This window comes from Venturia canescens, chromosome 4 (genome assembly GCF_019457755.1).
Source record: "Venturia canescens isolate UGA chromosome 4, ASM1945775v1, whole genome shotgun sequence".
In the NCBI taxonomy this organism is placed as follows: domain Eukaryota; kingdom Metazoa; phylum Arthropoda; class Insecta; order Hymenoptera; family Ichneumonidae; genus Venturia; species Venturia canescens.
In genome coordinates, this window is record NC_057424.1 from 21,827,362 (window position 1) to 21,840,695 (window position 13,334).

Genomic DNA, 13,334 nt, shown 5'->3' on the forward strand with positions numbered 1-13,334 from the left:
GCTATAAAGAAGTACGCTCAGAAAAAAACTGAAGCAAGCGAAAAAATGGAGCTGGATATCTATGAGAACGAAGATCCGCGAGACAAATTCAGATTCATCGAGCGTTCTTTTGCTTCTGAATGAAGAAGGAACGATTCGCCAACATCCACAGGATACGGTGCAGGTTTGCTCGGATTTTCATCTATCTACACTTCTCGCATTTCGTCATTCAGTCCCATACGACATATGATCAAATATTTTGCTCCAACCTCCAGAGAACGTTTCAAATTTTCTATCCACATTCAAGATCTCTTACAATCTTCGCTTATAAGCTTCACTCAAGGTTTGTTTTAAAAATACTATTTTCTATTTAGTTTCTCCTTTTCAAATATGTGAAACTTAATTTCATTTTACGTCAGTTGCAGCGATCGAGACTCGACGTCATAACCATATACACTCGAGCTTCCAATGTGTATATTCCTTTCGCAGTATAGAGGGAGCGACTAATCGTAATTCATATTGAAAGCACCCCACGGATCGTCTGTACATTTATATACGCACGTATACATAGATATTTGAGTATCGCCCATGGAATACACGTTTCTGTGAAAACTCTTTCCATTTCGACACAGCACCGCGAGCTTTGCCTATAGTATGGGTCAGTAAATCGTGAACGAAATTTCAAGAGTCTATTTGATTTCTACATTCGACTCGTGACGGTTTGAGTACACGATAAGCGTTACCGACGGGACAGGGGAGGTCACCCGATCGCTTCTCAGAAACTTTCTATATCATATATCAATTTGAATGTGTACAAGACTTCAGATATATATTTGCCATTGGAATTATTGAGAAAGAACGTCTTTCCATGAGTATATTTTTGCTTGAGTAAAGCCTTGGTTCGTGGGATTAATCTCGATTTCAATTTCTTCTGGAATGTAAAGTATAAAAGTGATGGAAGAATTGGAGCGAGTATTTCAGCAGCTTTACTAAACTAACGTTGACATTTGAAAAAGCCTGTTCGACGTTTATTTCGAAAAATTTGAGTTTTGCTCGAGAAAAATGGTTTTCGCGATTCCGTTTGTTTTTGCTTTACGGAACTTTTACCAGTCAGTGCTGCATGAGAGAAAAAGGAATCGTCAACAGGGGAAAATTCAGCGGTTTTCAATAGAAAACGATTTTCCTAGGCGCATTTACAGATATACTGTGAAAACGGTCGAGTAGACAAAAAAATGAAGACGTCGAGGGAACAGCTTGGGAAAAAGTTGAAGGGAAGAGTATAAATGCCAGCGAGCTTTTATTTTCGCTTTTCTAGCATTCGTTTACCTTACTCCCCAGCTCATCCCTTCTTGTTCGTTTCTTGTACTTTTTACATGACCTTTCTGTCGTTCCGGCTTATCCTCTCACCCCGGTGTAAAATTTTCACACCAATCCTCGCTCCTACCAGATACCGTTCCGAATCGATTTCCCCTTGGTGGTAGAAGCTGCGCTTACCTCTTCCCCTAACCACTTTTGCCTCACACCGGAGCAACAGAAATTCTCCGGCGACATTCGAACTTGGAATTTCTTGGAGGGCTATCCCTTGAGCGTGTGAGTGAACGCACCATCATTTCCTTCACTATGAAACTATACTGTTTATGTGTTTATACCTTCATATACGTGGGCGCGCGTGTGTGTAAATCCATGTGAGACTGTGTACACAAACCATACGCTGGTGAGAATAAGCTCGTATAGCCCCGAGCAAGCCCCTGGGGACGCCCTACCGCTCGAGAAATTTCTCAATAACCCGCGCGTTCCCCGGCAATGCCGAAGGCACTCGACTACCTCTTGCGTCCCCGATGCAGAGACGTCGGGCCATTTGAAAGTCAAACCTCGATGTTACGGCCAACTTAGGAATGGCGAATGCGCGAAAAAGAGAAAGCTCCACGAAAATACGAAAGATAAAAAGTAACATAGGACACGAACGAAAGTAGCAACGTTGAAAAGAGAATAAGCGTGTTTGGAAAAGGTATTGGAAACGAAGTTGAAAGAGTGGATCGGTGGAATCGAATCGCGTGTGCCATGCGTTTCGAAGGTCCGACCGAGCGCAGATTTTTTCACTTCAACTCCCCACTCGACGAGCTCTTCCCAAGCTCTCAGAATCTATATAAATTTGGTCATTTCAATTATTTTTGTATACGGTACTCATTCATAAGTCCATTTTTCTTTGATTCTTATAATTAATAAAATTTCAATTAAATTTAGAAATTCTAAAGCTTCGAACCAAATTATCATCGTTTCGTCTCCTTGCACACTGACTCGTTTCACTTGACTGTGAGATTACGCTACAAACTGAATGGGAAAACTTTAAATTACGCATTTTTTTTTTCCATCGAGCTTCGTTCGAGGTCTGACACGATTACAGCTTCCCTGTGCCCTCATTATACCGGAGACCTAATATCTGATACTGTTTACACGTGTGCCTCGAAGCAGGTAACTCGATACGATTGAAGTTTGAGGGTTAACGCAGGACGGTGGCGAGAGAGGGCTGTGCCCTTTCACGTCATGAAAATTTGACGCATGCTGTTCCCGACCATCATGCTCAGCACGGAATGCTGCTTATCGACGTAAAAACAAAGTACCGAATGGGTTATGTTTCAGAGCGCTTATGACGAACATTGCAGAGAGAAACTGCTTTGAATTGACATGTCATACCTTGAAAAAAAAAACATTCGATATGATTTTTGTCTGCACACAATTTTTTCTCAATTTTCAGTTTTACTAGACGAATAAAACTGAACATTTTTTTACTTCTTGCAACAGCGCATTAGTTTTATCTTCTGCAAACATACGGGGAGCCATACACATGGATATATCATATTTTGCAAGCATGTCTGTACTATATAGGAACTCGGTACGATCACGGGGGTTGAAACGAGATCTCCAGCAGCGAGTACGTATGGATGAGGTGAGAGCAAAAGCAGACGAAGCGTTATAGTGTATGTACCTTTGGGAGCGTATGGTAACTCCCCCAGGCTATGGAAATTCGCGATATATTCTTCTGTTGGTCACTCATATGCGAGTGCGAGCATATGCGATGCCTTTTTATCCATTCACTTATACACGAACGTATGTGTATGCACGTTTAGCTACGAATATTCATATATAGGGGAGACCGGGACCGAACGGGAAGGAAATATACTATTTTTTAGAAGTTTCAGAAGCTTCGGATACCGCTTACTCTCAAACTCCAAGAAATGTACTGTAATTTTTCGAAATTTTCGAAAAAAAAAATCATTTTTCTCGGGGCACAATGAAGTAGCCCACGAAAATTGATGACTTTTTTTTTGCATCTTCAATTCAGTGCACGTTGGCTTCTACTTTTAAGGTAGATCATGCGCGAAGAATCGTATTTTATGGGTGTCCAAATTGGGTAATTTCCGAAGACGCAGAACTAATGATTCTCTTGATCTTCGATAATAGTTTCTGGCGTGATAGCGGCGCTATCATGATAGTGGCGTTACAGTGCCAGTGTTTACAATCATCTAAATCATTTATACCATGTTTTGATATAAAAAATATAGCATCCCACTTAAAAAAACGAAGTTGACCTTCAAATCTTCGAAACGTCTGCACCTATCAAAACAACATACGTACCACATAATGTGCCCCTCGAAACCGTGCAACTTTTGTCTGAACATTTTTTTCATACAACGCTTATATTAGGAATTATTCGAGGTCGTCACGTTAAATGATTCATCTTACGTGTTATACTTGATTTTTATTGTGTATGTTTTTTATACTTCGTAAGAAGCGTCCATTTGTAATGTGGAAAGATAAACGATTTTTTTTTACGTACAGTCCCTATAACCCTGTGTATTTTTCTTCATATTTAAACACGTTTATCTCAATAACCAATAAGATGATAACTTTAAAATTTGATATGCGTGTCAGTCGACTACCCATTGAAGCTCCGTGTAAATTTCAAAACTTTCTTAAGAAAATCGTTTCACGTATGAATTCACGTTGAAAAGAGATATCGAAAAAAAATTTGAATTTCATCAGAATTTCTTTCTTCTTTTTTTTCCGAATTTCGGCAGTGCCTCGTTTTGCCCCTATATGCAGATAAAACTCTCACCGTATGTGTAAACACCTGCCTATATTCCAGTCCATCGTCGATGTTTCAATAGACGGCTGTATAAAAGAATGGGACCGATGGGTGAAAAAATACGTTTCCGGGCGAGTCGTTGTCTTTACGGTTATTCATAATTTCCCGAAGGGTATCTTCGCGAATCTCTATTCCACTTGAATCGAAGAATACGCAGCGCATTGCCCTTTTAATTCGAAATATGAAATTTTAAATTTTATCTACTATGAACTTCCGTTATGTTTGATTTTTCAAATACGGAATCATTGAAAAAACCAAACCATTTTTTCTGACAGAGTTTTTCTCTTCATTCCATCATCTAATGAATTGAGAGAAATTTATGGTTCTTATCGTAATGTGATTGGAAATTATTTCAGTACAGCAAAGGGAAATTTCGATGATTTTTTTTTTTATTCGTATGGTTTCCAAATAATGGAACAACTTATAAAAATATTCAGTAGTAATGGCAAACGCACAGATATTGAATATCCCAGAAAGCCAAATTCTAATTGGTTGAGAAAGCATACCGATGCGAAGGAAACGTAAAACCATCGAGATACAATCTTTTTTCTAAATGCAAATTTTCTTCGTGCGAAAAGAGGCAATGAGATTTGGAGAGAACGCTTCCTCGATGGTGAAAGACATTTGAAGTACCAAGTGTCTTATCAACGTGAAGCTTTATGGATCGTTGACGATGAGATCCGGAGCGCAGGAACGAGTTACGATACTCGTTCGAAGCGAAAAGTGAAGATCGAATCATTAATGGAGCGATCTCTTTCTCTTAACTTTGCTCATTCTCTTTTCAGCTTTATGGACATATATATATTCACGTGTACAGTTATAAAAAGTTTTGTCCGGACGAGGAAGCTCGCAAACTTCATTTTAAATCGATCTGGTAAAGTTCCTGAATAAGAAACTGCAAAGAGAAGGATAATTTTGTATTAACGAATAGCGCGTGTTTTGTCGGTGTACCGAGTCATCGAAAAGAGTTAAAAAGATCTTGAAACATACATCAAAATGATCTCAAAAATCATGAGTATCCATAAAAGCTGTTACAATTGAGTGTGAGTTTAACGCTAAAATCGGAAATGTTGGGCCGATGAAAACCGTTACGTCGGGACAAGTTATCAGGGATTGGTATTCCACTTTTAAATATGATTTTTGGTGTCAAATCCGGTCAGTTCAGTTCGGTGCCTTTAACGGTATTAAAAGGTTTATAGTTTAATCTCAGAATTTGCATTATAAGATTAGCCCTGTCCGACGCAGTTGATGTGATAAAACAGGGCTTTGCAGAAAATCGTGGTGATAACTTGGAAACAATGGTGCCAGCTTAGCCGGGATTCTGACACGATGTGTTCGCCTTCGAATTCAGCAAGTACAAAAAAAATTTTTTTTTAATATCTACAAGTGGGGCTAGGCTCGGATTGACTTTTCATTTTAATGCTTGGCATCGAGACGCGATCATGACTTTAGATCTAGAAATGTGGCAGCATCGTGACGCCAAATGTTAAAAAGAAACTTTTGAAGCAGTCAAAGGAAGATGTGCAGCGTATCTGGCTTCGAGATTTGGCGATTTTATTCTTTTCCTCCTCTCCAGGTGGGCTGCGTATCTGATGCCTTCGAACGTATTCCTTCTACTCTCTACACAAAATATTTTCAAGAAAAAAAGTACTTTCAGTAATTGTTTTAGGGGCCATTGAAAAATTGCATACATTTGTTTTTCGTATTTAACGGCCACTTATAGATATTTCTCTTCTGACAGACAGTAGAAAAATTCTTACCGAAAGAGCACAAAAATTCGATTGTTTCTAGAGAGTTATTGGTCTTTCCGCGGCTCTACCATTATACACTATTGCCAACTTTGCACCAGAGCTTAAAAATGTATATCTGTATTGCTAGAAGTAATATCGAACCGCACGTACTGTTATAGGTTTGCGTGTAACTCCCGGGTACATAAAATGTGAACGCCGTAGGGAATGAGAGACGAGGATCGATAGTCGTCGCGAACAACTACCCCAAGACGCGGAGTGAAGCAACGAAATCGAGGTTGTCTCGATAGCGGGTTGACGCGACATGGAGGCCGGAAGATACGCGGAACGACCGTGAAGGGCCGTTGCACTTTTCGTCTGTCTTCTCCCCTCCTTCTCCCTCTCTCTTCGACTTTGCTTCGTTCTCTTTCTTTTGCTCTTTCGTTCATCGACATTCAACGATCTCGCATCACATACATGGGGGAGGTCAACGACTGTATGCTCGTAAGAATAAGTTTTGTTTAACAAGCACTGTGACAGCAAGTACGAGAATATTCATGTACAAGTCCGCTGTAGAAATAGTCCCAGCGAAAACTTTCAGTTACCTATGTTCGATAATATCAAGTTTAATTGACAAGCGATTATATAATATGGGGAGAATACGAGGCGAGAAAATCCCAGGAGGAACAACGATTCTGATGAGAGACGCGAGTGATAAGAAAACGTGGGTACGTTTTATGTCAGTATGAAAAGAGTAATTTGGAGAGAAAATGTTACACGCGGCTCATTTAGCTGGAAAACAAGTTAACTGGTCTGCCTGGAAAATCGGGAGATGCGAGATACTCCTGTTACAAAATAAATCTAGTATGGTGTCATGGATAACAGGGGTAACGAGTGGAAAAGAGAAAAGCAAGGCAGAAATGGGTGAAAGGCCGTTGAAACGTTAATCTTCATCCTGGTCGTTGACTCTCCAGATGGGACGAATTTCCCTTCTTTTTATGTCTCCCCGTTAATCTTCGAGATGTAATCCAAGGACTGCCACCAATTAGTTGTACAATTTAGCTCTCTAAATATTGGGAGTCCTCGTGGCTTCTGAGCTCTGAGCTAAAAAAGAACTCTGAGTTAGAAGTTTGAAAACTAGAAGTGTTTATCTCTCTTCATTGCTGCTTCGAATCCGGATATTCGCGTTGATATAAATTGTAGAATCGATAAATCGTAACCATTGTAGAATCGAGCTTTCCGACCGTTTCCTGAACACGAGGGTACAAGCTCCATTTGCAAATCTTTATCGTTATAGATGCTAGCTTTGGAGAAATCGCTCATTTTAATCACGATTTTCCATACCGAGTTTATCATCCTTTTTTGTTGGTAATTTTCTGATTCTTCATCGCGGGTAATTAAATATGCTCTCTTCCAATTAATCTTGTCAACGTCATCAAGCTCTAGGAGGCATGACGATGTTTCTTAACGCTCCGGTGCAGAAATAGAGTATCATGAAACAATGTTTAACGTTGGGTACAGTGTACGCTAGTACCTTGGGAGATTCCTACGCATACCTCTACAAGAATACATATACATGGAGAAATAGCCGAGACTGGTACTGTGCGAGGTTGCATCGGTGTTGAGATTCGCGGTTAACGGCCCGTAGGTAGCAGATGACGCTCCGGGGATATACTAAGATGTTAATTCACCTATTACTTACATCCGACCACCGCCCCAAGGGCCGCCCGGAAAATAGGATCATCCACTATGCGAATATAGCCCCTTTGCCCCCTACCCGCGTTTCTTCATCCCTTAAAGTGTTCCTTCTTCATTTTCGGTTGTATGAGCTGTCAGAGTTGCTGTCAAGGCAGCAACGCCAAAGACAAAGTTTACTCTCTATGCACACGTTAAGTTATCTAAGATAATATTGTCGATTCTGCAGGACCATGAAGGCCTTTGGGCGATGAGACTTTCTCGAAGTCAGTAGCGCTGCACAAGATTTCAAACTTGAGAAAAAATGACATTTTTTTATTTCATAAACTGCAGTCTCTGGTGGTCAGGCCAGTGGGTATTCATGGGTGGCTGACCATGACAGAATTCCAATCGAAATAGTCGAAAAAGTCAATGCACCTACAGTTGAAAAGAATTTCAGATAAATTCGACGGATAATTGGGAAACGATTGAGCACAGCTCGTCTCTATCCGATCGATTAATTCCTTTGCCCGCAAACTCCGCCATCATTACATCCTGCAAATGCTGACATAATCAAGTTTCGATGCGATCTTATCAATAAGCAAAACGAAGAAGAAAATAGTCCCGGTTGGGGCAACTGAGTGGAAAAGATGTATAGCGTTATCAAGTGCAAAGGACGCAAGTAATGACGGATGGACTCTCTTGCCGATTTCTCGACGGATGGTCCCAGGAAATGAATCGGCAACCCTCCCGAGATAGGCGAGGGTTCACGGCGGAAAAAGCGACGGTCGCTTGCGGAACTCCTTTGGCTCTTTTCCTTCCGCTCGACAGCTTCGAGCCCCCACACCGCTGTACCAATCTATTCCTCTTGGGCCCTCAACCCTCGGTGCGTACTTAGGAAAACCGTAATTGGATCTAAATTGGCAAAAAATTGACGTTGAATATCGACTATTTTCATTGAGCGTTGCAATCTCATCATTAAAAAATAACTAGTGCATTAGTTACTAAAGTTTTTAGATTCAAAATCCAGTAATATCATCAGCAATTCTATTTATCGCAGTAGAAATTTAATAAAACTCATGAAAATCGCTACCTCTTTTGTGACGTACTCGATTGAGACTCGTGAACAAGAAAGATTTGTGAAAATGCCTCATTTGTTATTATGAATTATGAAACGTCGTCCTGTGATATTATACTTAAGCATTAAGAGGATTGCTTTGATACGGCTTGGAGAGAATAATGCTGCACAAAGGGCGATCGAAGCTTCATTGCACAAACGCGTGATACGTTGCATCGCTGAAGTTCTCAGAGTCTTAATAGGGAGAGAAGAAGCAGCATGAGTGAGGCTGTTAAACATTCGAGAGGGCCACAGCCTTGGAGCATGATAATCCATGATTGCACCGCAGCAAAAGTACCTCCAGGAGAATATATATACGTGTATTGGAGAGTGTAAAGGCTGCAGGTTTGTAGGCGACAAGCGAAGGGCACATAACCAGGAAAAGACGAGCGACGGGCTTCGCTGAGTAGGGGAGGCAAGCTGAGTTCTAGCTTTGGCTAACCCTGCATGAAGGCATTCATGAAGCTTCTGTACGAGGCTTGCGGAATTTCGGTCCTCTTATCTACATGAGCCCTGACTGAATGGTAGGCTGTTAGCCACGTTACAATGGACAACAAACTCGTTATACTCTCAGCACATAACAGCTCAGCTATATTCCCGTTCGGGTATACATAGGAAGTATGAAATTTCCATATAAAGGCCCAGCTCTGAGCTCAAGTCGCATATACATATGTATAGGTAAAGCACCAATTACGATGCTGAATTTGAATGAAATACAAAAAGTGAAAGCCCCTCGTTCTGGCTGCCTGGTTGCGCGATGCGTCTAAGACATTATTAAATACTGTGATGTACTGAGAAACTGCGCGATTTAATAGTGAATAGATCAGCGCTGCGAAGTCTGACGTTACTTAGGCATCAATGCGATTATGATATCTTCATAAATGAATTGAGTAGTTTACGAACTTGGGTTTGATTACAAAGTCGCAGCAGCGACTCAAGTATTATTGCGTTACTGTGAGTCCAAGAAAAACGAGTCACTGTTAGAGCTTTTAGGAAAATTTTTAGAAAGCAAATTTCGTTGCAGTCACGTCATTGATGTTTTCGATTAAAAAGTCGGCATCGGTCGTCTCGTTCATTTACGGTTGGGAAGTACGCTAAGGGCGTGGTCCGTAACGTTTCTCAATTTTATCGTGAACGCTCGAGCTCAAATGTAATTCTTCGTTTCATAATAAAACTGGTTAATTTAACTATAACATGTTTTTGATTAATTTTATTATATTTTAGTAAAATAAAAATTTTTTTTTAATTCGCATTAATACAAATTTGGTCGATGGAAAGTTCCTTGCGACGAATTCGACAATGTTTTTCGATACGAAACTCGACTCGACGATATGTTTCGAATGATGTAGACTTCCTCCACTCGGCTGACTGTCGCTCGCTCCCAAAAATATAAATAATCATAATAAAAATAAAATGGAATAACGCTCGCTTCGACTCGGAAACATTTTTCTCGAGAGGAATTCATCGTCGTTAACCGACGTTTTCTCGCTCACCGTGCTTTTTTTCTTAAATTCTAGAAAGAAAGGAGGTGTTCAAATTTACCCCGTTACAGTACTCTTGAGAAGTAACGGAGAACCGTTACTTATTTACAATAACTTTGCCAAACAATCCAGTCCGAAAGGGGGCAACCGCTTTAAGTTTTCTCGAACATTTTTACTTCGTTATTACTGACTAAAGAAAAAGAATGGCGGTTATTTTCACTTTTTACATAAAAAATTATAGTGCCCTTAACTCATTCGAAAACGTAGGTATCGAATGGAATGGTACGACGTTTTGTTAGTCCTGAATGATAGTTTGTAACGTTTATATATTTATTTGTCGATTTTTCTTTAAATAAAATTTAAAAGAAGAAAAAAAAAAGAAAGAAATTATGGCGAATGACAATTTTTTATTAATTCGTATTTTCTTTCCAATATCAATTCCGCTTCACAAATAATATCACCTGAATTCACATTTCGTCATTCACGCGCTCGCTTCTCACACTCTGTACACACATACTCATACAAACGACGCAAAATGTTCGGGCTCAAGAGACAAAATTATAATGCGGAAAGAAACTTATCTTTCGGTCAGGGTCGATGAAACGTTGGCTCCTTCCACTCCGGGATTCGGAAGAATCTCGATGATATGAAAAAATGGATCGTCCAGGCTGGCCACACCCGACGTCGAATTTTTCTCAGATTTCGTCCTTCGTCAGACAATCCCAATTTTGATCTCTTATTCCGATGACGGTCCCGGAGCGAAAGAGGACGAGCGCTTGTAAATTTTGATTTTCACGACGAGAGAGGAGCGCTGGCTTCTCCACTTTCATCTTGACGACGAAAAAGGAATCAATACGATCGATGTCGCAAACATCGATCGCGTACTCTTCGTACAAATGCCTCAAGGCGCGAATATGAATTTTTCACGTCTTACAAGTTTTATAAAAAAAAAAAAAAATTGATAAAAAGTGGAAATTGATTTTCATATATTTTTTAACTTTATTATCAATAATATTTTTCTTCCAAAATTTGGATTCTTGATTCCCCTGAACACATTCATCAAATTTCTTTGAACATTTGCCATCGAGCATACCTGGATGTGGGGATGTTGAGATTTTGGGATGATCGGGTCCCTGAGATTGAATCTGACTACAAAATTTCAAGTCCATTGCTTTGCTACGTTATTGTTTATTTGCAATACTTGGCTTTGTACTGTGACGTGACATTTAGCCCCGCCACTCGTACGAATTGTGTCGACCAGTGGCCCGGATTTACAGACCAGTTTTGACACGCCTTCGACTCGTCGGGTGTTGGTCGGAGCAGGACTCATTTTTATTTAACTAAGTCGACAATTCACTGAGTCGAACAACAATTCCCTTTTGTTACATTTTACCTCCGTTTGGCAGGAAGAGAGAGAGAGAATTTTGATTGCCTATTTTCAGTTGTAATGAACTTTTTATTGACAGTTATTCTTGTTTTATTTCGGAGAGATTTGGTGTTGCCGCCACCACATATGACCTCGCAATAATTATTATTTTAACGATTTTCTCCTGCTGTTCGAGCCGATCTCGCCGTAGCAACCGAGAGTTGCACCGCCCCCCGCAAGACCGTGAATTCGGGTGTCACAGTCCGCGTGACACCGCGCCTCGTCAGGTGAGGTTCGGGGGGATTTTCTGGATCCATTGTGTTTTTGAAGGCACGAGTAAAGTGCCAGGAATTGAATGAAATTGTTAATCAACATATGAAAGAAGCATCGCCGTTCCAGAGACAATACTTTTATGCTATTTTTAAGGCAATTTTTATCGAGTCTTGGTTGCGACACGTGTCTAATAATTTTTCGAGAATTTCCCGAACGCTCAGAAACACTTGTTTTATTATTTGAATAAATGGTTGCCAGATACCTGTTTGGTAGCCCGTGCAATCGACAATAGGCAACTTGTTCAAATATAACCAGGTGCTAATCACAATTACTTCTAATGACATATGAATAGATTCTTATCGTCTATTCAAAAATTTCCATAAAAAATTGAAGCCTCATTTCGTATAAAAGGCGAATTTTTTCGTTTTTCACATATATCGACTCAACATTTTTATACGAAGTGTTCCTCACTAAAAGTCAAAATGCGGTTTGGTAAGCTAATACAATTTTTTTTTGCTAATTTTGCTTTAATTTTATTATTTATTATGAAAAATTTATTTTACATGTCGAAAAAACATTGATATTTCGTAAACGGGCTACAAATTTAGCAATATGTCAAAAATCATGAAAATATAAAGAATTAAGTTTGCTGCAAATAACTAATTTTCTCAAAAATTGGCTTCTCGCCACCCATTCTTTCATCCTATTTTTTTTACTAACTTATGTGTCAATTTTTATAATATGTTCTGCTTTTTTTTCCAAACTCTACTAATAATTGTTACTTGATTTTAGTATTTGTTATCGGTATCGTCACATTGTACATGACAATATTTTCTCATGGAGACCCAATACCCAAGCAAGACCCAAGCAGTGTACAAGACACAAAAGGAATGTTAATGAAACAGTATAGCCAAGATTTCTTTTTCAACTTTGAGAGAAATTTTTCATCTCACTACTTTCAGGTACCGTTCGAATTGAATGAGAAAATCTTGATTATTTTTTTCTTTTCATTTATTAACAATCGAATATTTTTTTCTATCCTAGGAACTGAACGAAAATCCATTGAATTCTCTAGTTAATTCACCTTTGAGTACTTTTATTCCTATGTCCATGCTGTCCTATGGAGCTCGGGGTGAAACCAGAAAGGATTATTTAAATGCAATTGGCCTTCGCGAGAATGAAATACCCATTGCTAGAAAGGGTTTTCAAAATTTTTTTGAACAAATGACGGTAAACAAACTGCAATCCCATCATTTCGATTTTGATTTTCTGATATTTTCAACTCCACTAAATTTCGAAAATTTGTTTAAAAAATTATTGCAGAAATATAATGTGGACATAACAACAAAAATGTTCGTTCAAGAAGAATTTCCGCTAGATCCCACGTTCCAGGACTTAAGTCAAACTGCCTTTAAGTCAGAAATCGAGGATGTAGAAGCCGACGAAGGATTTATAGATACCGACATAATTAGCGACTGGATCACTAAACATACAAATGGTACCATTCTGAACCATTTCCGATCAAGTGAGTGCATTAATTTATTAATGATGACGAGTTTCATATTTAATA

General features: G+C 39.3%; 1 protein-coding gene across 1 annotated transcript in view; it reads left to right on the forward strand.

Annotated features, from left to right (window-relative positions):
• LOC122410027 (serine protease inhibitor 3/4-like) overlaps positions 1–13,334 on the forward strand; it is an 82,156-nt gene that overhangs the window by 67,005 nt on the left and 1,817 nt on the right. The window contains exons 2-4 of the mRNA XM_043418009.1: positions 12,557–12,726; positions 12,809–12,994; positions 13,088–13,289. Of these exons, the coding sequence (XP_043273944.1) occupies positions 12,557–12,726; positions 12,809–12,994; positions 13,088–13,289 (558 nt within the window). The remainder of the gene's footprint in view (positions 1–12,556; positions 12,727–12,808; positions 12,995–13,087; positions 13,290–13,334) is intronic.